The following is a 22481-nucleotide window of genomic DNA, read 5'->3' as shown; positions in this document are numbered from 1 at the left end:
TTATAGTTACGCCTGTGTTGGTTATACTATTTTGTTCCTTTGAATTTTGGACATTAAAGCGTGTTTTTTCCCACATCCTTTCCTCTCTGCGCCTGACTCCACACCCATTCACTCATTGAGCGTTACACACGCTATATCTACCGTAGCTTTGATTGGACTGATCATGTCAACATCATACTTTCAAAATCTTAGCTAGCAAGCTAGACAAAAGCAGTCATCGTCAAGTTGACAATCTACTGGCAAATCCTTTTCAATCCTTGTCATGTGAAGATAAATTATAGATAAAACATATCGGTACTCATCGGCCATTGGACATAAACATGACACAACAAGTTGTAAAAATCGTAAATCCAACAATGAGTGCTCAGGAGCGACTGCAGCCTCGGGCTCGATCCCAGGCTGTGTCACAGCCGGCTGTGACCAGGAAACTTATGGCCAAGCATCGTCTGGGTTAGCGGAGGGTTTGGCCGGCCCGGGAGTCTCATGCTACTCCTTGTGGCGGGCCGGGAGCCTGCAGGCCGACTTCGGTCATCAGTTTGATTGTGTTTCCTCCGACACTTTGGTGCGGCTGGCTTCCGAGTTAGAGTGTAGTCAGCTGTGTGTGTAGAGTCTCGTCAGCTATGTGTGTAGAGTGTAGTTAGCTGTGTGTGTAGAGTGTAGTCAGCTGTGCTGTAGTCACATGTGCTCTGGTCAGCTGTGCTGTGTGAACCCGTGGCAGACAGTGCCACTGTGCTTTCCAGATTCTGAATCTGTCCTCCTTGTTCTCCTGTAGGCAGAACCAGGCTGGGTTGGACTAGCCGGACTCGGGCAACTCTGTGATTCCTCCAAGCAGTTTCCAGACGAGCAGCTCCAACTATGCCAGCCCTGGACTCGGATCGACGCCAGCCCACCAAAGGTCAGCAGTCACAATGCTGCAGACTGGATCAAGTGACTGCAGTATCAGTCAAACCACTGCTTTATTTAACACTCAAAGGTGAGTACGTGCACACACACAAATGTACACACACACACACACTTTCTCTTTATTTCTATTTCTCTCTCTCTCACACACACACACACACACACACACACACACACACACACACACACACACACACACACACACACACACACACACACACACACCTACATTCACATAGTTGCACATAGAATACTTCCTTCTGAACTCTGAAGGATGTCCGTGTGCTTTATCAGTTTATTAAATGAGGTCACAAAGGTGGATGATGGGAATGCTGAGTCAACAATAGGAATACCTAATTGTATGTGCATGACCTGCATGCATTTTAAAAAGCGACTGAACACACCGATTCCGCATGTGACGGAATCTGACATTTCAGAATTCGGAATTGGAATCTTGCATGTGACAAGATTCCAGTCTTTGGGATGTGGTTCTATATGGCAGTTACTGATGTTTGTCCACCATGAGACACCATAGGAACAAAGCCAGAATTACTTACTCAAAATAGTCAGAAAGAATCTAAGATAAAATAAAAAAATGTGCAATACATTTTTAGGTTTTTGAAGAGGAGGATTTATTCACGCTATCTTACATCTAGCTAAGGTGTTTGGTGCAGTATTTGTCAAGTAAAACAATGTGTGACGTATTGTCTTATGTAAACAACCTGGGCATGTTTCTTTGCTGACGCCTGCCAGATCTTTCAACGCCTTGATAGGTATATTTACGTATCAGATAACCACATCATAATGTATTTTATAGCAATCTGTCAGTTTATGACACAGTTGATGACGTGGCACGCAACCATTGGTTGGTGCATGCAATGTCTGAGCAGGGGATTGTGGCCATTGTCTGCAGTACGATTGGTTAAAGCGCAGCTGTGTATCCCGTGTTAGTGGGCAAGTGAGCATTATTTCGAAATCAAAACCCAACCCTCAAGTAAGTCATGATGAACCCACTCACAGTACATCACCTGCCAACTCTCCTGTGGTTTAGCACTACCGGCCCTCTATGGTTCGTCTGAGGACAGCAAGCACTTGGGGACTTGGGCAACGGAAGACATATCACGTCCACCACTTTACAAGAAGCTATTGCAGTGTACTTTCCGTTTCTTCATATCATGATTAATAATACTCCGTTTGTGAAACTTTAGGAATTTCTGAAAACATTTGCAGGAAAAATGTAGTCTGTCAAAGTCAAATGCAGAACTTTTAATGGAAGGACAAAGACACAGAAATCACACAACTTATATCATCATCATCATCATCATCTCCAATCCTTACAATGATTAAATGATGAAAAAGTGCAGTCCATTTGACCTTACTGTCTGTAGACTACAAGTCTGAGAAAGATAGGTCAGATAGGGGCCAGTAAGGGGCCAGTAAGTGATCTCCCAGGATCAGAGAGATATTGTAATATAGGTCTGCCTAAAGTATACTCCAGCCCAGTCAACTGCTGCCAACACGGATGTGTGACTTATACATTTCAAGTTCACTACAGAGGAGCGATATGATGACCATACATATCAGCTAGTCAAAATGAAAACATTTGAACTACTGTGCAGCAATGACTATGCAAGGCACTCTTTAGTCAGCTTCTAGAGCTGAGGAAAATCTGGACAGCTTTTTCTTGAAGCTCGTATGTTATCGTTGCGGAGAAAAAAAAAAAATGAAAATAAATAAAAGAAACTTCACTTTCAAATCTCCAATGCCCCACTCGGTTTAGCTAACCCTTTTTGTCCTCTATTGGAATAATGGATTTCATTCCCCTTTAATTCTTTGGTACATTTTCACTTTTGATATTGGGCCCATAAAACACTGCAACAAACTTAAACAAATCATGGTAACCCTTTATATTGAGTTGCTCTCATACCTCTGTTGTAACACTGTCATTATAATTACAATAGCTAATACTGAAATACTATGTACAGTAACAACAATGTTGCCACAGTAGAAATGACAGTGTTACTACACAGGTATAAGAGTAACTTCATGTAAACGGTTACCCAAAATCATACACACACACACACACACACACACACACGCGCACGTGCACAATATTATTATTTTATACACACAAGCACTTCACCTCTCTCCATCTATTCTGTCAGTCCCAGTCGCGCGTTGCCTATCTGCCACACAGCACCACCAATACAGTGAAAGCAAGTAGAGGCCAAAGCACACTGGGAAATTATACACAAGAGTGGTAAAGACAAACACTGCTACCAAAAGGGCATAAACCAATGCTCTGGTTACGCTACTGAGAGAGAAGAACACCCTCAGCCATGCCAAGACGCTGCTGGCAGCATCCTCCACTTTCTCTGAGGGAGGTGGGCTCGTACGGCTACTGAGGGTCTCCTGATCCTCCCCAAATGACGATGGGTTTTGGGTTGACCCCTTACTGAATCCTGACTCACTCCCTTCACTGACCACTGTGTTAAATCTTGTGCTTGGAGATGATGAACGAGAGAAGACAGTTGTACCTCTGTTTGAAAGAGGTACATCTCCCATAGAGGGCTCTGCATTGCTACTGGGTGTAGTTTGGCTACGGCCTTGTCTCGGTGTAAAGGTCAAATTGGGAGCTGTATGTGCCTTCATGAGAGAATCTACCTGAGAGTCTATGTCTGTCACCACTTTCTGAGTGAGGCGTTTTGGCTGATGGATCGGCACATTTTGAACGACTTCAGGCACCTCTGACAGTTTCTCCTCCTTCTCAGGGTCTTGTTCGGCTAAAGGACAATTATCAACTGACTGCAAATATAGCACCTCTTCTAACGTTTCCTCATTCAAACCTTTCGGTTCTCTGAAATATTCATCTTCGCCCAACTCTACCTCTTTTCCCAACCATTCTTTATCATCCTTCACAATAAGTCCTTTTGACCCTTCTGACAACTTTCCATTTTCATCTCGTCTTGGGCATTCAACGTTTTCCATTGTCACCTCATGCTCTCCTTCCTTTTCCGTTGACACGTCCTCACTCTCATTTCCAGTGTTTGCTGTATCGTCCGTTAAGTCCTCCTCTTCCTCCGTCGCTGTAGTTTTGAAACGTATTTCTTCATGCATCTGTTCGGTGTCTCTCTGTCTGGACATGTCGGGCATGACATTGTCTGTCTCTTCCACTTCTCCTGTGGTCTTTTCCCTATGTACTTCAGGCTGTGTTAGGTTGTTTGTTGAAGATTCTTCATCCATATCAATGTCTCTGTATAGCTCCTCTTCATTTAGGCTCTGATAGATATCTTCTTCTTGCATTTTATTTGACCTGAATCCCTCTTCGTGTGTTCGGTTGGATCTGAATTCTTCAACCTCTTCTAGGTTGTCTCTGTCGCTCTGTTCTTCATCAAACTGACTCCGTCTGAATTCCTCCAATTCATTTGATCTGAATTCTTCATTGAGTGTTTGGTTCGGTCTGAATTTTTCGGCAAATGTCTGGTTCTCTCCGTCTCTCTCTTCGTCCTTATGATTCAGGCGCAATTCTTTGTCTGTATCGCTCCGTCTGTCATCTTCTTCGCCCTGATGGCTTGGGGAGAATTCCTCTTCCATCTCAATTTTGTTCGGTCTTAATTCCTCTACCTCAGTTTGGTTCCAGCTGAATTCATCATTGAATGTTTGGTTCAGTCTCAATTCCTCTTCATCTTTTTGATTTGATCTGAATTTCTCTGCCTCGGATTGTTTTGCTTTCAATTCATTTAATTCATTAAATGGTCTGATTCCAACTTTGTCTGATTTGTTTGGACTGAGTTCCTCTTTGTGTGTTTGTTTCAGGCTTGATTCTTCTTTGTCTGTTTGATTGAGCCTGAATTTATCTTCATACGTTCGACTCGGCCGGAATTCTTCAAACTGTGTTAGGTTCAGTTCTAAATACATTTTCTCTCTTCGGTTAATTCTCAATTCATCTTCCACTGGTTGACTCTGTTTATGCAAAATGTCTCCTGTGAGGTCTTGTGTGAATTCTTTTTCCTCTGGTTGGCTCGGCCTGAATAGCTCATCCTCTTTGTAGGCCTGTGTGAATCCCTCCTCCACTCCATAGCTCTGTGTGTTTGTTTTATCCTCTGTCCTCTCTCCGACCGTCTCCCTAAATGTCACAGTATCATCAGCTGCTTTGTGCACGTTGCCTTTAACCTCTGCTTCCACGTCGGAAGAAAGCGTCTTGTCTCGCCTTTCTCCCTGACAGATTCTATCTACTGCATTGGCATTCTGAGATTCTGCCATTGCTGTCATATCTGTTGTCTCGGTCTCCCCAGAGCTTGTTACCGGCTCTGCTTTATATGATGTGAAAGGCTCCTCTTCTCTTCTTCTCCCCCCCTCCACATGCTTGTAGCACTGAGCCGTGCTGTCAACAGAGCCCCCGACCACCCTTGCAGCACCCGAGGGAATGGATTCCTGTAGAGTGTCTGTTACAGGGATAGCCTCTGACCTTTGGGAAGGATCATAAACCAGCGCTTTGTCGTCTCTGGGGACGGTGACACCCGAGCTTGACAGTGGCTCCTTGGCAATGACCACAGGCATCACATGATTGTGAGCCCCCAACGGCAGTTCATCTACTGTGCAGTGTGTGTACCTTCGTGTATTTGAGTCCAAGTCATCCTCCAGCTGGTTCTCCGCTTTTAGGGATGTCTCAAAATCCTCCGTTTCAATTGATGGGCAAACTGAAGTTGCTGACTGTAGCCATTCAGACTCTGGCACACTGGTGGTATCTTTGGGATCTGTGCCATTGAGAAAGGCTTCCCACAGATCACAAACAGAGGTTTGCTCTCCCAGATTGTCCTCTGACTTGTCTGATGTGAGCTGGGCTGTGGTCCTCATTCTAATCCAGATGTCATCCTCATCTGGAGTCCCCACACGCATGTTATCTTTGCCCCAGTCCAGGGAAAGTAGGGGTATCTGGTGGTATGTCATTATTTGAGAGGTATCATTGGTTCGTTTCTTCTGGCGTAATCGTAGGAGACTGGAGGCGCTGTCCCCTAGGGGTTTGATTGTGATGTCAGGCAGTGAAGGTGGTTTCTCCAGTCCATTATGTGGTAGCCCATTGGAAATGTGTCTTGCTGCCTGCTCTCGCTGAGAAAAGCATTCCTGCACTCGTGCTGAACGGGCCGCCCTTCGCCTGCTCCTCTGACTATCCCCCTGTCAGTCAACAAGAGAAGGTAAAGGGCACATTTAGGTTTGCACTTACTTAGTTGCCTACACTAAAGTCTGTTTTAACATCAGATCTAACAAGGACTAATATAAAAATATTTTAACTTATTGCAATAAATCAAATATGTAACTTTTGTAGAATATTGCAATGAGATTGGAACTTAGGGTGCAATACCATTTTTTAAATATTTTTTTTAACATACTTGCCCTCAGCATTTACCAGTGGTACACATGACTGCAAAAAAAAAAGAAAGTATGGTATGCTCTCAAGTATCATATAAAATGCCTCACAGCCTCCTCGCGTACAGTAGGTTACACCGACTCACACGTAACTAGCTGAAGTACAGACATACCTTACTGCAGAAAGAGCATGGCTGGTAATAATACTCAAACACGTATTAACTATATGTATTTTATGGTGAGAAATACTAAATTAAATACTGTTTTCTGTAAAAATGTGTATGAGAAAGTAGCAAAGCACCCCACCCAGGACATATCAAAATGTTCGTCAGCCCTTTAGTACAAATGATTGAGCTCACCAAATGTTTGTGATGGTAATCCTCACGATGCAAATTAGAGAGCAGATGCTCTGCGTTGTCCACCGTTTTCCTGCCAGCCCCCTCTGCTCTATGTGTAGCTGAATCTGGAAAATAAATGGCTCAAAGACTCAGATCCACAAGCATGGTGTTCAGATTTCACAGACATAATATGAGCGATGCACACCTGGTGCGTCTGTAGTGGTCTCCAAGGGGTTCTCCTCAGCGCCGTTCATCTTACTGTCAACAGAGGAGAGATCAAATTACATGTGTATTTTATAGGGCAAAACAATACTGTTATGGGGAGAACAAAAAGGAATAGTGTTCCTCAAGAATCAAAACACAGGTTGTTAAGCTTTTGGTCCTAAAGTAAAAATGTAAAAAAGGAAACCTGTTTTTTTTTATATCCCCAGTCAATATCAGACGTAATGGAAAGATGGAGTGACAGTAGATCCGACACTAGATCACATGGGGAGCTATTTGATACGGTATTCTAGCACAATTGAAATCTCTGATAAAGCTAACTCCAACAATTATGCACAGGTGATCCATCTAGAATACTTATATATATATAAAATAAATGTCACACTAATAATCAAATATTTTCCTATTTCACTAAGAGAATAATATGCTTTAAGGCTATAACTCAATTTGCTGGCAGAACTACTACTTTGTTTGTAATCTATGCTATAGTGAATAATACTTAGTTCTTTAATACTTCAGTGATAGTGTGTTTCTACCGTTTACTGTCAGCAGCGGGAACAAGAATAGGACCGGGATGACTCCTCACCTGTTGACTTTCAGACAGCTTCTCTTCTCTCTCCAGTTATTTACTTCCTCTAGCTGAGCCTCCCTCGCTGTCAGGCCTCTGCCTCCCTTTTTGTGGCAGAACAGCACGTAGTTCATGTCCATGTTGTTTGCCCAAAACGTTCCCAACGATGTCTCGTATCTGAGGCAGAACTCCACCTTGGTGCCCTCCATCGCAAAGGGAGGCACGAGGGTAAGCCTGAACGCAAACCTGTCCGTCGTTCCATCGCTGGAGCCCGGGACGTACTCAGCCAGCAGGTCAAAGCTGGTCTTCCAGCTATCCAGAGTGATCCGGATATAAAGGGATTTATTGTAACACAGGTTCACCACCCTGATAATTCCCCTGAGCGCGGTGGTGCCAGGAAGTAACTCAATACTCTCCAGCTCCAGCTTCTGATCCTGGAGTCTCTGTTCGAGTTCCTCCGGAGACGAGGGCACGGTAAACAAAGATGACAGGAAATACTCGTCCGGTTCTTTAACTTTGACCTCGGGCTCTGGGGGGTCAGCGACCTCTGCCCCCGTCAGGTCTGTACTGTCAAACTCCTTGACGTATACCAGATCCAGACCGAAGGCGTCAGCAAAGGACACCTTCCTACAGATGACGGCCGGGGGCTCGGGCTCCGAACCATCTGACTCGTCCGACTCGTTCATGGCGTTTTTCTGTGGGGGGAGGCTTCCTTGCTCCTCTTCCTCCCTCACTCCCCCCTCTTTAATATCCCTGCTGCCCCAGGTTCTGGTGTCTGGAGCCTCCATGAGGTTTGAGGGCCCGAGAGGCCTTGGATCGTCTGCAGACAACAGTGGGCTGACTGTCTGTCTACATTGGGAAGGGAGGACAGAACCAGAGCGCAGTGACGACACTCGAGAGGACATGACTTGACATATGGGGTCCAATTACAGCTGAATATTGTGGTGTAAGCCAGGCCTATTAATAGGTCTCATATAATATGCTAGTCTGGCCCCTGCAGTCATCTGTCACAACATAACGTCTCTCATATCTGTTGCAATAATGAAATATACCAGTATATTATAAAATATAACAAATTTAAGACAGAGGCAAACATGTACAGTCGTATGAAAAAGTTTGGGCACCCCTCTGAGGCTGCATAATAATTTACTCTGTCATCACAGAAAATGACCACAGTGGCATGCCATTCATTTTCTAATAAAAGATGAGTACTGGGGCATTGTCCAGACAAAGATGTTTAGTGTAGCAATATTAAGTTGTATGAAATTAAATCAGATGTGAAAAATAGGCTATGCAAAAGTGTGGGCACCCTTGTCATTCTGTTGATTTGAATACCTATAACTACTTAGCACTGATTAATTGGAACACATAATTGGTTTGGTGAGCTCATTAAGCCTTGAACTTCATAGACAAGTGCATACAATCATGAGAAAAGGTATTTAAGGTGACCAATTGCAAGTTATTGTTCTATTCAACTCTCCTCTGAAGAGTTGCAACATGGGGGCCTCAAAACAACTCTCAAATGACCTGAAAACAAAGACTGTTCAACATTATGGTTCAGAGGAAGGCTACAAAAAGCAATCGCAGAGATTTAAGCTGTCAGTGTCCACTGTGAGGAACATAGTGAGGAAATGGAAGACCACAGGCACAGTTCTTGTTAAGGCCAGAAGTGACATGCCAAGTAAAATATCAGAGAGACAAAGGGATGGTGAGAACGATCAAAAACAGCCCACAGACCACCTCCAAAGACCTACAACATCATCTTGCTGCAGATGGTGTCACTGTGCATCGTTAAACAATTCAGCGCACTTTGCACAAGGAGAAGCTGTATGGGAGAGTGATGCGGAAGAAGCCTTTTCTGCACACACGCCACAAACAGAGTCGCTTGAGGTATGCAAACGCACATTTGGACAAGCATGCTTCATTTTGGAATAAGGTGCTGTGGACTGATGAAACAAAGATTGAGTTATTTGGTCGTAACAAAGGACGTTGTGCATGGCGGCAAAAGAACACAGCGTTCCAAGTAAAACACTTGCTACCCACAGTAACAATTTGGTGGGGGTTCCATCATGCTGTGGGGCTGTGGCCAGTGGCGGTACTGGGAATCTTGTTAAAGTTGAGGGTTGCATGGATTCCACTCAATATCAGCAGATTCTTGGGTATAAATGTTGAAGAATCCGTCACAAAGTTGAAGTTATGCCGGGGCTGGATATTTCAACAAGACAACGACCCAAAACACTGCTCAAAATCTACCCTGACATTTATGCAGAGGAACAAGTACAATGTTCTGGAATGGCCATCCCAGTCCCCAGACCTGAATATCATTGAGAATCTGTGGGATGATTTGAAGCGGGCTGTCCATGCTCGGCAACCATCAAACCTAACTGAACTGGAGATGTTTTGTAAGGAGGAATGGTCCAAAATACATTCATCCAGAAGCTCATTAGAGGCTATGGGAAGCGTCTAGAGGCTGTTATTTTAGCAAAAGCAGGCTCTACTAAATATTGATGTTATTTTTCTATTGGGGTACCCAAATTTATGCACCTGTCTAATTTTGATTTGATGCATATTGTACATTTTATGTTAATCCAATAAACCTAATTTCACTACTGAAATATTACTGTGCCCATCAGTTATTTGATAGATCAAAATGAAATTGCTGATCCAAACACCCAATTATTTATAAATGGAAATCATGGAAATTGTCGACTGTATATTGAACTCATCTGTGCAGATATATTAAATAACAGAATAAAATAAATTTGCTTTCAATTACCGATGGTGGACGGTGTTTATGGTTCCTCAGACCGCAAATGTTGCGTGTAGGTCACTTGCAAGTGTCAATAAAGTCCTTCAGTCATGGATCAAAATTGGAGCCAGGGCCAAGTCTCAATCAATCAATTCCTCATCTGTCCAATACCCTCTTGCCATCCTATTACTATAATTCCCCAAGTCTCAGGTTAGTGAGGACAAGGAGATAGGATTTAGAAAATAAATCAAATACACAGTAAATTTTTGTATAGTAGCCAAGCTCTCCCTGGCTCTCAAGCAATCACCTCTCTGATTTTGATGTAAGAGTAACATCTACTTCGTGTAACGGCCGTTGTTGGTGGAAGAAGGTGAGGACCAATGCGCAGTATCACGCGAACACTAAACAAAATAACAAAGGCGAATGAACGAAACAGTCCTGTCTGGCGTAGACACAAAACGGAAAACAATCACCCACAACTCAAGGGTGAAAAACCTAAGTATGGTTCTCAATCAGGGACAACGATTGACAGCTGCCTCTGATTGAGAACCACACCAGGCCAAACACAGAAATACCAAATCATAGAAAAACTAACATAGACAACCCACCCAACTCACGCCCTGACCATTCTAAAACAAAGACATAACAAAATAACTAAGGTCAGACGGTGACACTTTGTAAAATGACATTTTCATTCCTTGAATCTGGTCAGATAGGAGATGTAAGTATACCTGTAAATCTCACAAACCCCTTTCAATAGGCTGTAGGCCTAGATATATAATACAGCCCAGGTATGTAGACCGGTTTCACTCTCAATAGATTCTTTGTGCAAAGGTTGCTACTGGGGCTAGATGGATTTTTTTAGTCTTGAATTTGCAGGTTTTGTTTTCAACATTACAACAAAACATTGAATTGGTATTTCTACATAAAATGTCATGAAACTGGCGTGAGTATGATATTTACTGTACTGAATAATCAGATCAGTAGATGGCAGTGTATGACTAAAGCGGATTTCATCCATGCCCAAGTACTTTGATACGGCATGAGGTCATCTATTCAGCACACCTCAACATATATGACTTTTTATCGCTTGTATGCATTTCAACATCATCAAATGCATTAGGTTAGGTAAAGTCAATAATAGCTAGATAAACAACACACATGAATTAACCTATTATAAGACATGCCGTACATACCTGTGACCCGTGTGAATGGAATACACTAAACTACCAGTAAGTGGCAGCAAAGCACCATTTTCCACACATAAATGTATACGTTTTTTTAATATACTTCATGACATCCAAAATGATCTTTCCTCCTATTTATAGAAATGATGATGGAATGCTCAATCTCACTTAGAATCTTCAAAAATGTCATGGAATTGGATCTTTTACGAAAAATATATTGTATTTTAAACACTTTAAATATTTAAATCGTACTCGTTGATACAGTTTATAAAATCTATATGAATTTATTTAATTTAGAATGTACACTATTCCCTTTTATATATTTAGCATATCTGCACATACAGATTAACTGGTGTGAATTGCAAGTTTGAAATTGTTTACAAGTTTGACAATGATATGTAATTTGTTTTTAAAGGAAGAGTATTGTTCATTTGTTGTGCATAACAAAACGGAACAATAAAATACTAAAAGCATATCCCTAACATTAACATTTAAACAAAGCAGAGGTTTGAACGTCACATTGAAAATAAGGTACGTTCTTTTCCACATAAAAACGGATGAAAATAATTTAAATCAAGCTTTTAATCAATACAAAATTGTTTCAGTTTCATTACGCCGACTTTATAATTTAAAATATATATACGTGCATTAGGAAAAACGTATTTTTACTGTGTAGGTAAAACAAACAATTTTCACCCAATATTTTATCTATAGGAAGAGTAAATAAACGTAACATACAGCAGGTCAGACCTTGAACGTCAATCTCTTCGGTCAACACCGGTCAATGTCAGTTCATTGCAGTGAGGAACAGACAATGCATTAAAGCAAATAGCTTAAACATTTATAAAGGTTTAAAACAATAAGATATTTCTTAATATATTGATGTCTAGCATTGGTCCAATTTTAAATGTTTACAAACAAGACTGATCAAACTGCAATGGCACAATGATGACTATTAATTAAGTAGATTGATCACACATCAATAGATCAAACGATCAGACGTCATCACCATTTACATTCCAACATTAGCCATATGTATAGTTTATTCTGATGAGTTTGTGTGTTTATCTAATCTCATCATGATTCATAGCCTATTTTAACATATTTATTCTGCACATGAAAATATAGTAAACAGTGGGCCTTTATAAATTCTCCTTTCAAAAGACTTAAATGAACAAAAATATATTAACAAACCGTTAGGCTATATATTTTTGCTAATGCATTTTCTTTGCGCTGACATTACCAATATGCACCCTTATTTGGGACTGATTAGTTTGTAAATGTGCACTAAACGTTTTAGTAATTGCTGTTTTGTTGTCTACATAATTTATTTCCATGGTGTGCACATACCTTCCAAATAAACATCCGGGTTGATGCTCACATTGATTAATATCTGTTTAAGATCAGTAGGTTAGTCTACAAGTAACAATGCATATGTTTATTATAGAATAGATTACACCTTATTAGGATATTTAAATACTTCATTTTTCACACTCTTTTGTCTTTCTCCAGTGGGCAACTGTATAGATCTCGGAGCTGCCTTCATCTGGAAACACGATTTACATGGAAATGTGACTGTTTGCTTATCTTTGACTTCCAAAAAGGAACATACACATAACTTGCAAATACTTTTTTGTTTACATAGCAGGTGGACATGACGTCACATGTGGTCGTAGCACTCCGAAAAATAACAAGATTCAACTCCGGGTAAGTGCCTACCCCTGGGGCTGCATTCTAATAAGCTAGTCCAAAATAGTTCGTGGAATACATCTTGATGTATTGAATCGCGTTGCAAAAACAAGCTACTTCTTCGCATTACGCGTCATGCGAGCGCATTCAAACAGGACTCAGTGTACAGCTTTTTCTGTTACATTAGTAATAACAGCAGCATTGACTGAAGACAGCAGGAGCGCAAAGACAACCCTGGTATCTCTGAGTGCAGCGCCAACGGAGGAATATTTGAGCTTTTATTTACTCTACGGCTTGTTGTTCATTTTTTTCTGCTTTATGGTTACTTGTACAGTCACGTGTGACGATTTCTTGAAGCTGAACGTACACCGACTTCTTCTCACCTGGAGGCTCTTGTTTTCCTATTGGAAATAACGCTGCGTTTTGGTAAGTTTGAACCAAAGTCTTTATTTCTTTCCACCCTCTTGAGTGTCACTGATTCTCTTTATCGATTATTGCTGTCTACTAACTGAAAATATGAAGCCATAGTTTGTGCGGATGATTGTGAACAACTTCAAATCCTCCCAACAACTATATATTTCATATGTGTATATATATATATATATATTACATATATTACATATTTCATGTTTGTTTCTTGCCGTGTACGTCACACAATAGTCTGCTGTGCTTTTTCGTTGCCAAGGACCCTCATGCAACACTGTCCGGCGTGTGCAGCCAATAGGGAGGATAGAACTCTTCTATAGATGACCACTGACTCGCTGAAGCCGACATGCAGCAATGTATCCTATGCGTCTTTCTTTTCAGTATATCAGAGATGGAACTACGTATTGCCATTAGCACTAAATACAATAAAACGTTGTGATTTTTTTTTTTTGCGTAGGTTGAAAAGTCAGAAGGAATAGTTGTAGGCAACCAGTTGAAAGTAGCCTACCAAATTCAGAGATGCATTAACTTATTCTGATGTTTTTTGATCTACTCATAAAATATCATATTGGTTAATATTGTCATATTCATTGTCACATTCATTCACTGGAATTGAATCTCAAAGTATTCTAATTTAAATGTAACAATGAAAGTTTGAAATGCAGATACATTTATTTTTGGCCAATGTTCCAATTATAATTTGGAAAGTACATGCATTCACCACTATCATATTAATATGCAATTATTGGAAAAGTATTTTCTCTAAAACTGAACGTTATTTTATTATAACTGATTCATTGATAATATTGTATTGCAATCTAGTTTACTATCTGTGGTAATGAAAATTATTTTGTAGTGTCGTTATCAGTTGTGCCACAATTCTTACTATTATCATCACCTATGCCTAATACTACTATAGTACTACTACAGTAACTTACTGTACTACATTACTATGAACCGATGGTCCTTTTACACTACAGCTACTACATTACTACTGTTGCTCAGACTACCAATGCTTAAAATGAAAGCAAACGTATAATAGGATAACTAGTTGTTGATGGGGATGATGATGAAGATCAATGGTTAACACCTTACCGTTTACATTCTTGCTCCATTCCTAGCTACAGCATATTCCATATCTTCATAGCCCAGGTATAAAATGAGAGACCAGTTTCAGCATTATCCTCATAGTTCTTAATGAGCATGATGGACTTGTAGTTTGGACGATGGGTTTCTACACATCGGTTATGGGCCTCCCTAAAAACACTCGAAAGTACCTCACTACTTTAGTTAGCACTGCACCTAAATCGATAGCCTAGGTGTAGCTTTTTTCTTCTTCTAGAAACGCTAACAAGGTGCCCTCAGTGCTGCACCCCTACGCATGCCCTTGGATCAGTTTTCACCCCTGGTGGCTTAACAGGACTGGACCCTTTTGTTCAAGCCGTGAGTGCACAGGTGTTCCCCAGCCTGAAATGCAGGTGTGCTCCACTGTTTCACCACTCAACACTTTTGCCCTTCAACGCATGTTGTGAAATGTTTTAGGACCCTACCCAATCAGCCCCTTGTTTGGAACCTCTGCGATCATTGCCTGGTGGGAACTATATACGTCTGTAGCTATAGAGGCCCTGTTTCAGTGCTTTTTAGTTTGTTGTTGACGTTCACTTTTGGGAAAGTAACCTAATATTTCACTCTGCTGTCTGCGTCAAGGCTATATGGTTGAATGTGGACAAATGGTATCTGGCCAGCATTAGTAGCGCGGGCCACTTATTATTGTGCCACTCTGCATCCATTTTCTGATTGCTGCATTTATCATTTTGAGGTTTGCTGCTACATTATGTTAATATGAAAATGAATGTCCTCCCAAGGATTGATAAGTATACGTTTATCATACCTTTTAATCATTTATCAAAATTGAAGCTGCCATATATAACTTTTTGGGCAACCTGACAAAAAATCACATAGAAATTTGAGTTATAGATCTGTCATTCTCATTGAAAGCAAGTCTAAAAAGCGGTAGATCTGTTCTATGTGAACTAGTTTGTGCTTCCGTTCTTAAATTTCGTGTTTGCATCTTTTAGTTTCGGTTTTGTACACCAACTTCAAACAGCTGAAAATACAATACTTTTGGTTATTGAAAATATTTTCCACAGCTGTTTAGATGGTACAAGGATTCTCTACAATCTAAAGTATACATTGTTGTTTTGTCACATAAGCTCTATTTAGGCAAACTATTAGAATTTTAGCAAACAGGAAATTGTGGAGCGATTTCTGCATATTGCACCTTTAAGTTTAAGATTTCAGCCAACCAGTCACAGGTTAATGCAAGATGTATGCTAGTAACTGAGAATTAGTAGATGACTTGTACTGTTTTGCATATATATTGAGTCTTAATTTAAATAATTCAAAGGACATGTCATGTAGTGCAATCTGTATTTTGAATAAAGTACACATTGTCCTCTTTTCATTTATTACATAGCAACTTTGAAACAAATACCTACTTTTTCCTTTAACTGAACTCTCGCCTCTCTCTTAGCTTTTGTATCATACCACCACCCATCCCCCAACATCTTATTTGTTATAAAACTGGCAGCTTGCTCAACCTTAGAGGTGTTGCTCTGTTTTGGGGGAAAATGGAACAACAAAAGGGTGGAGCACCATAGTTTCATTTGTCTAAATATGAGCCCTGTACCCTGTCTGTGTTTTAATGTATGGGCAAGTCAACTCTGCTCTCTAAGTCTAATGGCAATTAAACTGGAAAGCTCTCTGTTTTTATCCTGTTAACTCCATAGAAATGTTTCCATGACAACCTCCATGCAAGTTAAAGCAACCAGAGGTGATCAAGTCTTTTTTTCTCTCCCTCCCTCCCTCCCTTCAGTAAGAATGGAATTTGTTTTGACAGTTTTGGCCTTTAATGGCAATTTTGTGCTGCGTGAAAGTATTTGTTTACCTGGATCATGTGCTGCTAGCTGTCAGCCTAGAAGAGATTGACTTCTTAAGATAAAAGAGTATATAACATGCTTAAGAGGCCCCCAGGCACTGTAATAATCCCCATAATGGTAATGGTGTTTTGTGTGCCCCGGTAACTAAGAGGCCGAGAGCTCAGGCTTTTTAGTTACTTACTCTGGGTCACTTCTATAAGCTGGACTTTCTGCTGTTGTGGGTAAGAAACTCTGTGACTTTTGGCCAAGAAAAGCTGTATTGGGTGGGGTCAGAGGTTACGGATTCAACTGAGATTGCAGTCTGACTCAAGACTTAAGGCTGTGTTAAGTGTTGTCTTTGAAACAAGTCTCAACCCCGACGTGTTTATTTTCCACTGAGCGTTTATTTGACTTTCCGGACAAGTTTGGAGGAGTGTCTCATTGCTCGTTGCGTTATGACTCATTTTAGAACGATGGGATGCTGATAACCGTTCTCACTTGTCAGTTTGAAACACTTGCCAATATTTATATTTATGTATCACAGTCCTAAATGCCGTGTTTCTAAGATAGGCTTCTAAATATCACCTTGTACGTCACCATGCCACGATCTCAGGGTTGTTGCACTACAAACAAATGACCCAAAACATGTGAACAGCAGGTTCAGCGGGTTCCCAAAACCTCATTATGACTCCTGTACTTTGACAAAGAATAGAACCTGCAAACTGCAGCCAGACTTGTGACTGATGTAAACAAACGTGCTTTACCACTAACCAACAAAGCATTGTTACCATTGCAGTCTACCAATGCAGTCCTGCTGTATCGGCAAAGGTCTAGCAGTAGATGCTTGATCATGACCTTGACAATTGAACCACCAGTTGACCCTTTAAAAGGCCATTAGTTCTACCTGTTACGTGCACTTGCTGCGTTTCAACCTGCATTATCTATGAAATTGTGCGATCTCTCTTTTAGTGGTTTGATTGTCAAACGAGAATCAATTTGATCGTTTTGGATCATTTCTTGTTCACATTTTCCCCTGTTTTGTGCAGCCAACACTTGTTTACTCTACATGACAGGGATGACAGTCCTCAGTGGCCTGGAGTGGTGTCACACCTTTTCCCCATCCCTAGCAAACACAACTGATTAAAGGAATTGGGGCTGGGGCAAAAGTGTGACACCAATCAGGCTCCCGAGGACTGGAGTTGCCCACCCCTGCTCTATGCTATGGACACAGCAGTGTAAAAGAATGACAGCTTTTGCGTTTCTTTAAGTCACGGCTGGATGGAGAAAGAAGGGACAGTGTACTGGGCTGGTGTGAAAGAATGTGTTGGTTGCAGGGTCTTGCCCTGAATCAAAGATGGATGGTCACTCATAGTGAACGGCAAGGTCGCTATCACTCAGGCGAAATCTGCCACAAGCCTGTCTGTGTCACTGTAAACAACTACTCACATCAGACAGATTGACTCCACTAACTCTACAATTGTTAAACGGTTAATTAAGAAACGGGTCACGCTCACAAAATGGTGGAATAAGTCATGTCTAGATCTGAGTGCTAGCTTCACCTTACAATCTGATTATATTGTTGGTAAAAATTAACATGGCTTTTTTAAACATCTGGGGCTCATTGAAGTTCGAGGGAAAAGGGCGGGAATGGCTAGTATTGATTTGAAGCAGGCATGTGCTGCTTAAACAGCAGAAACACAAACAAACACGGACCTTCCTCTCACTGGTTGCTGTGTGTCTCTGTGGACAATTCTGTTGGGGAGAGAGAGATGGCAACAACAACAAAAAAACGGTTTATTTCAAACATGTTGTAAAAACACAGGATTTATGAGGGTAATGCTTTTTGACAGGCACATTAGGCTGCAGAAAGAGCATCGAGCTCGGGGCTGGGGGCATATGGTGCTGCCTTCTGCCGGCGTTGCTCTAGAACAAGTTACAACACTCTGGCAGGGTCACGACTGTCTCAGGTTTGTTCCTTCTGTCTCGCTGGCTCGTCAAAATAAAAACAGCCAGGGACAAAACAATAAGGCCTTTACAGCTTTTGTCTTTCAGAAATACGTGGACACACTTTAAAGGACAAACATGACATTCTTGTCTATGATATTTTACAGGGATATAAAAGGGAGGCAATTTTCTGAAATATGCCTAGCTATTTGTTGTTGTGTTTTTGATATCATGGCCACATTATAATATCTACTGCATGTCGGCTAGTTGATTAGATCATAAATGTCTCTAAGAGTCCTATTAGCACATTCTAATACTTTGAATACTTTAATGATTTGCCAATGTATAACACAGAGGTGACATTACAAGCTTATAAGCTATTTACTAGCTAGCTATTAGTAACACTTCGTACCAACATTTCGCCAGCTATAGAGTTTCCTCAAACGTGTACTTGGACAGTAGGCCTAGTCCTTTTGTCATAGGGCCATAGTTTTATTTGCTGTCATTTCAGAGGGATGTACTTGGGCATGATGAAGTGAGATGCTGACGCAGTGCTCTGATTAGAACAGAGGGGATTGGTTGGGAGTAATTACAGGCTACTGTGTTGCTTGTAGGGTTTCCCCTTGATGACAGGGCCATGAGCCTTCATTCAGCCACTTTTATAAAGGAAATGGCCACAACATATGGGCAACACAATGGTTTATTTGTATGATATTTGATGGGTGGTTTTTGATTTAGATTGTCACTTCTGGCAACCAGCAAGGCAGATGGTGTAGACTTGAGTGCCCATCAGAGCCTAAATACCTTCGGGCAGCTGTTGCTAATAAACTTTTTTTGTGTGCATTTTAATTCCTTCTAACATGGTTTAGGTCAAGAGGAGTCAAACCTGTTACAACACCTGTTTCTGCATATGTAAATCTGTTGTTTTGTCATTTCATTAGTCAAGAAAAAAAGGTAGAGGTCCCTCGTGGTTGCAAACGCGACTGGCACTGGGCCCACTTGGCACGGTACAAAGACAAAAGGGAACATACCAAGAGAGAGAACGAGGGATGGAGGGTTTCTGTAGGGAAGCCATAGGATGCCTCCTCTGTTGTAAGCTCTCTATCTGGAAGGTTGCCTGCAATTCTGCAGAGAATGGAGTGGGTCCCAGGGACTACTGGACAGGGAAGAGAAGGCGTTCTCCCTGTGAGAGTAGCGATGAGGCAGGACATGCCCAGGAGCCAATGACTGGCACACGCGGGGCTGCCACGCGCCACACGCTTCCCTCCCGACCCACCCATCATCTGGTGTGCCCCTGTGGCTCTTGCCTCTCAACCACATGTGCCAGGGTCTGCTTGGACTCAGGGGGACTAATTGTTCTTTGGTAAACCTAACGGCATGCTTGTTGGATCCCGACATGAAAACCGAGACGGGAATGAAGATCGTGATCTTTTTAATGCAGTTATTTGTCATGAAGTCTTGAAGGTTTCGTTTATAATCTGGTCTGTGTAGCTGAATGTAACAAATGCACCATGAAATTAAAGGTTATTGCCTGAACGTTGTTCGAAAGCTTGGAAGATTAGTGTTTCTCTGTGCAGAATTAGAGCAGGGAACTTGATATGGCTCATTCTTGCATTTGGATGTTATGCTCCTTGAGAGAAATGGACTGACATGCGTCCAGAAACAATGTTTATTGCCTTGTCTTTCCATCTGTCCTCCATTCTCTGGTGATAATAAGGTATTTGAGGCACTTAATGTTGAAGTGTTGCTGATGTTGATGCTGTGAAGCCAATGTGTAATAGAATATATTCTATTCCATCCCACTCTATTCCACTGTCTTCAGTATTCTTGACAGACCTGGGGTTGTATTGGCCCCATGTGGCCCCACAGAGCCACTCCTCCAATAGCTGTGGGTTGTTCTGATTTGTAGCACTTCCTCTTTCCCTTCACACAAGCAGCCAGACAGGCAGCATTAAAAACAGGCACAAACCCCCTCTGATACAGGAGTTCATTAGAGATGGGCCTTTGATGGGCAGCCTTTTTATGTGACTACGGTTTCAAATACCTTGATGTAGAAGCTTAAGAATCCATTGTGCAGTAAGCCTTCCTTTTGATGCGACTTATTTAGATCTGCATAGTAAATCAAGGAGAGTAAATAACGAGGCAGCAGATGGAAGCAAGGAGATAAGGCCCCGGCCGAACAATCACATTTGTATTTTGTTATGATGTTGACAGCAGCTAAAACTCACTAATCTAGCTCCACTGATCTGCATTTCAAAGAAATCTCATTTAGCAGCGGAGAGGATAAAGTTCTTCTCATTGTGTCCATTTTATTGCGTTCTCCGTTAATTTATCTGCTGGCAGATTTAACGCTCGCCGGTGCTCGGGGAGGAGAGGAGAGAGAGCGGCGTGCGCTGTGGCGGTGGCGTTGCAGAGAGATGGGGTCTTAAATTCTGTGAAAGCGGTAACGTCTAGACTGCGAGCCCAGGGTAATTACACGTCCGGTGATGAATGGAATGAGTTTGAGGACTCATCTTTGTTCGGGGGCCTGAATTGCTCGCCTAACACCGATAAGGACCATTTGGTTCCCTGTAGAAAATATTATTGCCGGTGACTTTTCCATAATGCCCCCCCCCCCCCCGCCACCACCACCGCTGTAACACAAGGATGGTATTTACGTTAAAGATAAAAATTATTGTGTACAGTAATCTGACTTGTTAGCATAATGTCCCTCTTTCATCCCCAGACCCTTCTATAGCTGCTGTGGAGGTATTTCTGCCCTCCATTTTAAATAGTTTATCTTGACTAAGTGCAGCGCTTTATGTAAGTAGCCAATGGTATTATTAGGCCCTTTGAATGCTTGAATGCAGCCTGCATTTATACGTTGATAGAATTTAAAGATCATTTTTTTGTATTTAGGCTAAGCATAAAGATATGTGTGATATTTGTAAATCTCTTGAATTGGAGGTCACACAGACTAATAGCATTCTTGTTGCTTTTCCTCTGAATAGAGTATTACATCTTCACAGACCACCGCTGTATAGAAGTAAACTCAGCAAGTCATTTTGGATGAATGGAACATTAACTCAAAATGATGTTTTTATCCAACTTATAAAGGCTGTTGCATTTTACTTGAACGTTTATTCACACAAATATAGCTAAGTGTTAAGTGTTAAGTGTTAAGTAGTTTGATGCAGATTTGGTGGTGTGTTATTAGTCCTTTATTACATGTTTCCTTCGCCTTCATGCTAGTACTAAACAGTGTAGTATTTTCTTTTGAAGTACATCAGTACTAGAATAGATGATTGTGTATGGTAACCGAAACATCACCATGCCTATTTTCGCAATAGACAGTACAGTAGATGGAAGGGGAGATTTGTATCCTCTTCCCACTGCATAAATGTTACACGGCAATCTGTGTGTGCACTCTGCGACACTTCTTTCCCCAAACTCAAACAGTAAAAATAATGACACTTGGCAGTTTTTGTTTTCCACGGTGCTCTTCGGGCTGAGGGCTTTTTTTTGTACAGTTCAGAGAGCACATTCTACTGGATTCAGCAGTTGCTGGTTGCCTACAGGGGTCAATTGGAATTTGGGAAGGAAAAAAAAGAAAGAAAAATCTACAGGAACGTCCAGGCTAGGCCATTGGTCCATGTGTCTTTAGTATCAGAGAGAGAGAGGCTGCTTGTAAAACGCTCGCACAATGACGCGGGGAATTTAAATGTTGCGAGGGGTCAAGCGCTTAAGCACGATGTATAGACATTAAAAGCTTCTGGGAGGTTATGTGGCTGCAGTTTGTAATTTATACGGTAATGTAATAAAATATAGCAAACTTTCGAAAGATGCATGTGAAAATAACAGATTGATGATTGAGGATTGTTTGATACAGAATTGCTGTTAGGTACATGGAACATGTCATTATTGTCATTAAAACCTGTAATTTACTGGTTGATCATTTGAGCCTTCAAGACATTGCAACCTTTCGTTTGGGGGAAAAAAACACTTCACATATATTTCTTTAATGTGTACTGTACATTACCTAAATTCAGATCACCCCTCATCTTTCTTGCACAGCCACATACACATGCACACGCACGCACGCACGCACGCACGCACAAACACACACACACACACACTCGCACGCACTCGCATGCACTCACAAGTACACCCCTCCTTTTTTTTGCAAACTTCACA

General features: G+C 41.4%; 2 protein-coding genes across 16 annotated transcripts in view; one reads left to right on the top strand and one right to left on the bottom strand.

Moving 5' to 3' along the window:
- Positions 1–1476: 1476 nt before the first annotated feature.
- Positions 1477–10582, bottom strand: LOC124013547. 2 transcript variants are annotated; one of them, XM_046327876.1, is made up of 5 exons: positions 10172–10582; positions 7414–8244; positions 6811–6863; positions 6627–6730; positions 1477–6075 (listed from the first exon to the last, which is right to left on the bottom strand). In XM_046327876.1, the coding sequence occupies exons 2-5, from the start codon at positions 8181–8183 to the stop codon at positions 3040–3042; spliced, it is 3963 nt and encodes a 1320-aa protein (XP_046183832.1). In that variant the 5' UTR covers positions 8184–8244; positions 10172–10582; the 3' UTR covers positions 1477–3039. The 2 variants fall into 2 exon arrangements, with proteins under 2 accessions (XP_046183832.1, XP_046183833.1); XM_046327877.1 differs by lacking the exon at positions 7414–8244 and having other exon boundaries at positions 10172–10581.
- A 2500-nt stretch (positions 10583–13082) lies between these two features.
- Positions 13083–22481, top strand: part of LOC124013961 (forkhead box protein P2-like) — a 116798-nt gene continuing 107399 nt past the window's right edge. For 7 of the 14 annotated variants that reach the window (XM_046328563.1, XM_046328567.1, XM_046328561.1 and 4 more), the window contains exon 1: positions 13085–13446. The gene's annotated coding sequence lies outside the window, so the exon portion shown is untranslated. Of the gene's footprint in view, positions 13447–22481 lie in introns of all 14 variants that reach the window. The other 7 variants (XM_046328568.1, XM_046328562.1, XM_046328556.1 and 4 more) reach the window with 3 other exon arrangements.

This window comes from Oncorhynchus gorbuscha, linkage group LG25, assembly GCF_021184085.1.
Source record: "Oncorhynchus gorbuscha isolate QuinsamMale2020 ecotype Even-year linkage group LG25, OgorEven_v1.0, whole genome shotgun sequence".
Taxonomy (NCBI): domain Eukaryota; kingdom Metazoa; phylum Chordata; class Actinopteri; order Salmoniformes; family Salmonidae; genus Oncorhynchus; species Oncorhynchus gorbuscha.
The sequence above is the reverse complement of the archived record's forward strand: the minus strand, read 5'-3'. Positions and strand labels throughout refer to the sequence as shown.

What these genes read in the sequence shown, in the direction of transcription:
- LOC124013547 (XM_046327876.1), bottom strand. Translation starts at nt 8,183, where the DNA reads ATGGAGGCTCCAGACACCAGAACCTGGGGCAGCAGGGATATTAAAGAG. An exon ending in AGCTGTCTGAAAGTCAACAG is followed by an intron (nt 6,864 to 7,413) that starts GTGAGGAGTCAT and finishes CTCTGTTGACAG; the next exon opens with TAAGATGAACGGCGCTGAGG. An exon ending in GACCACTACAGACGCACCAG is followed by an intron (nt 6,731 to 6,810) that starts GTGTGCATCGCT and finishes TTTATTTTCCAG; the next exon opens with ATTCAGCTACACATAGAGCA.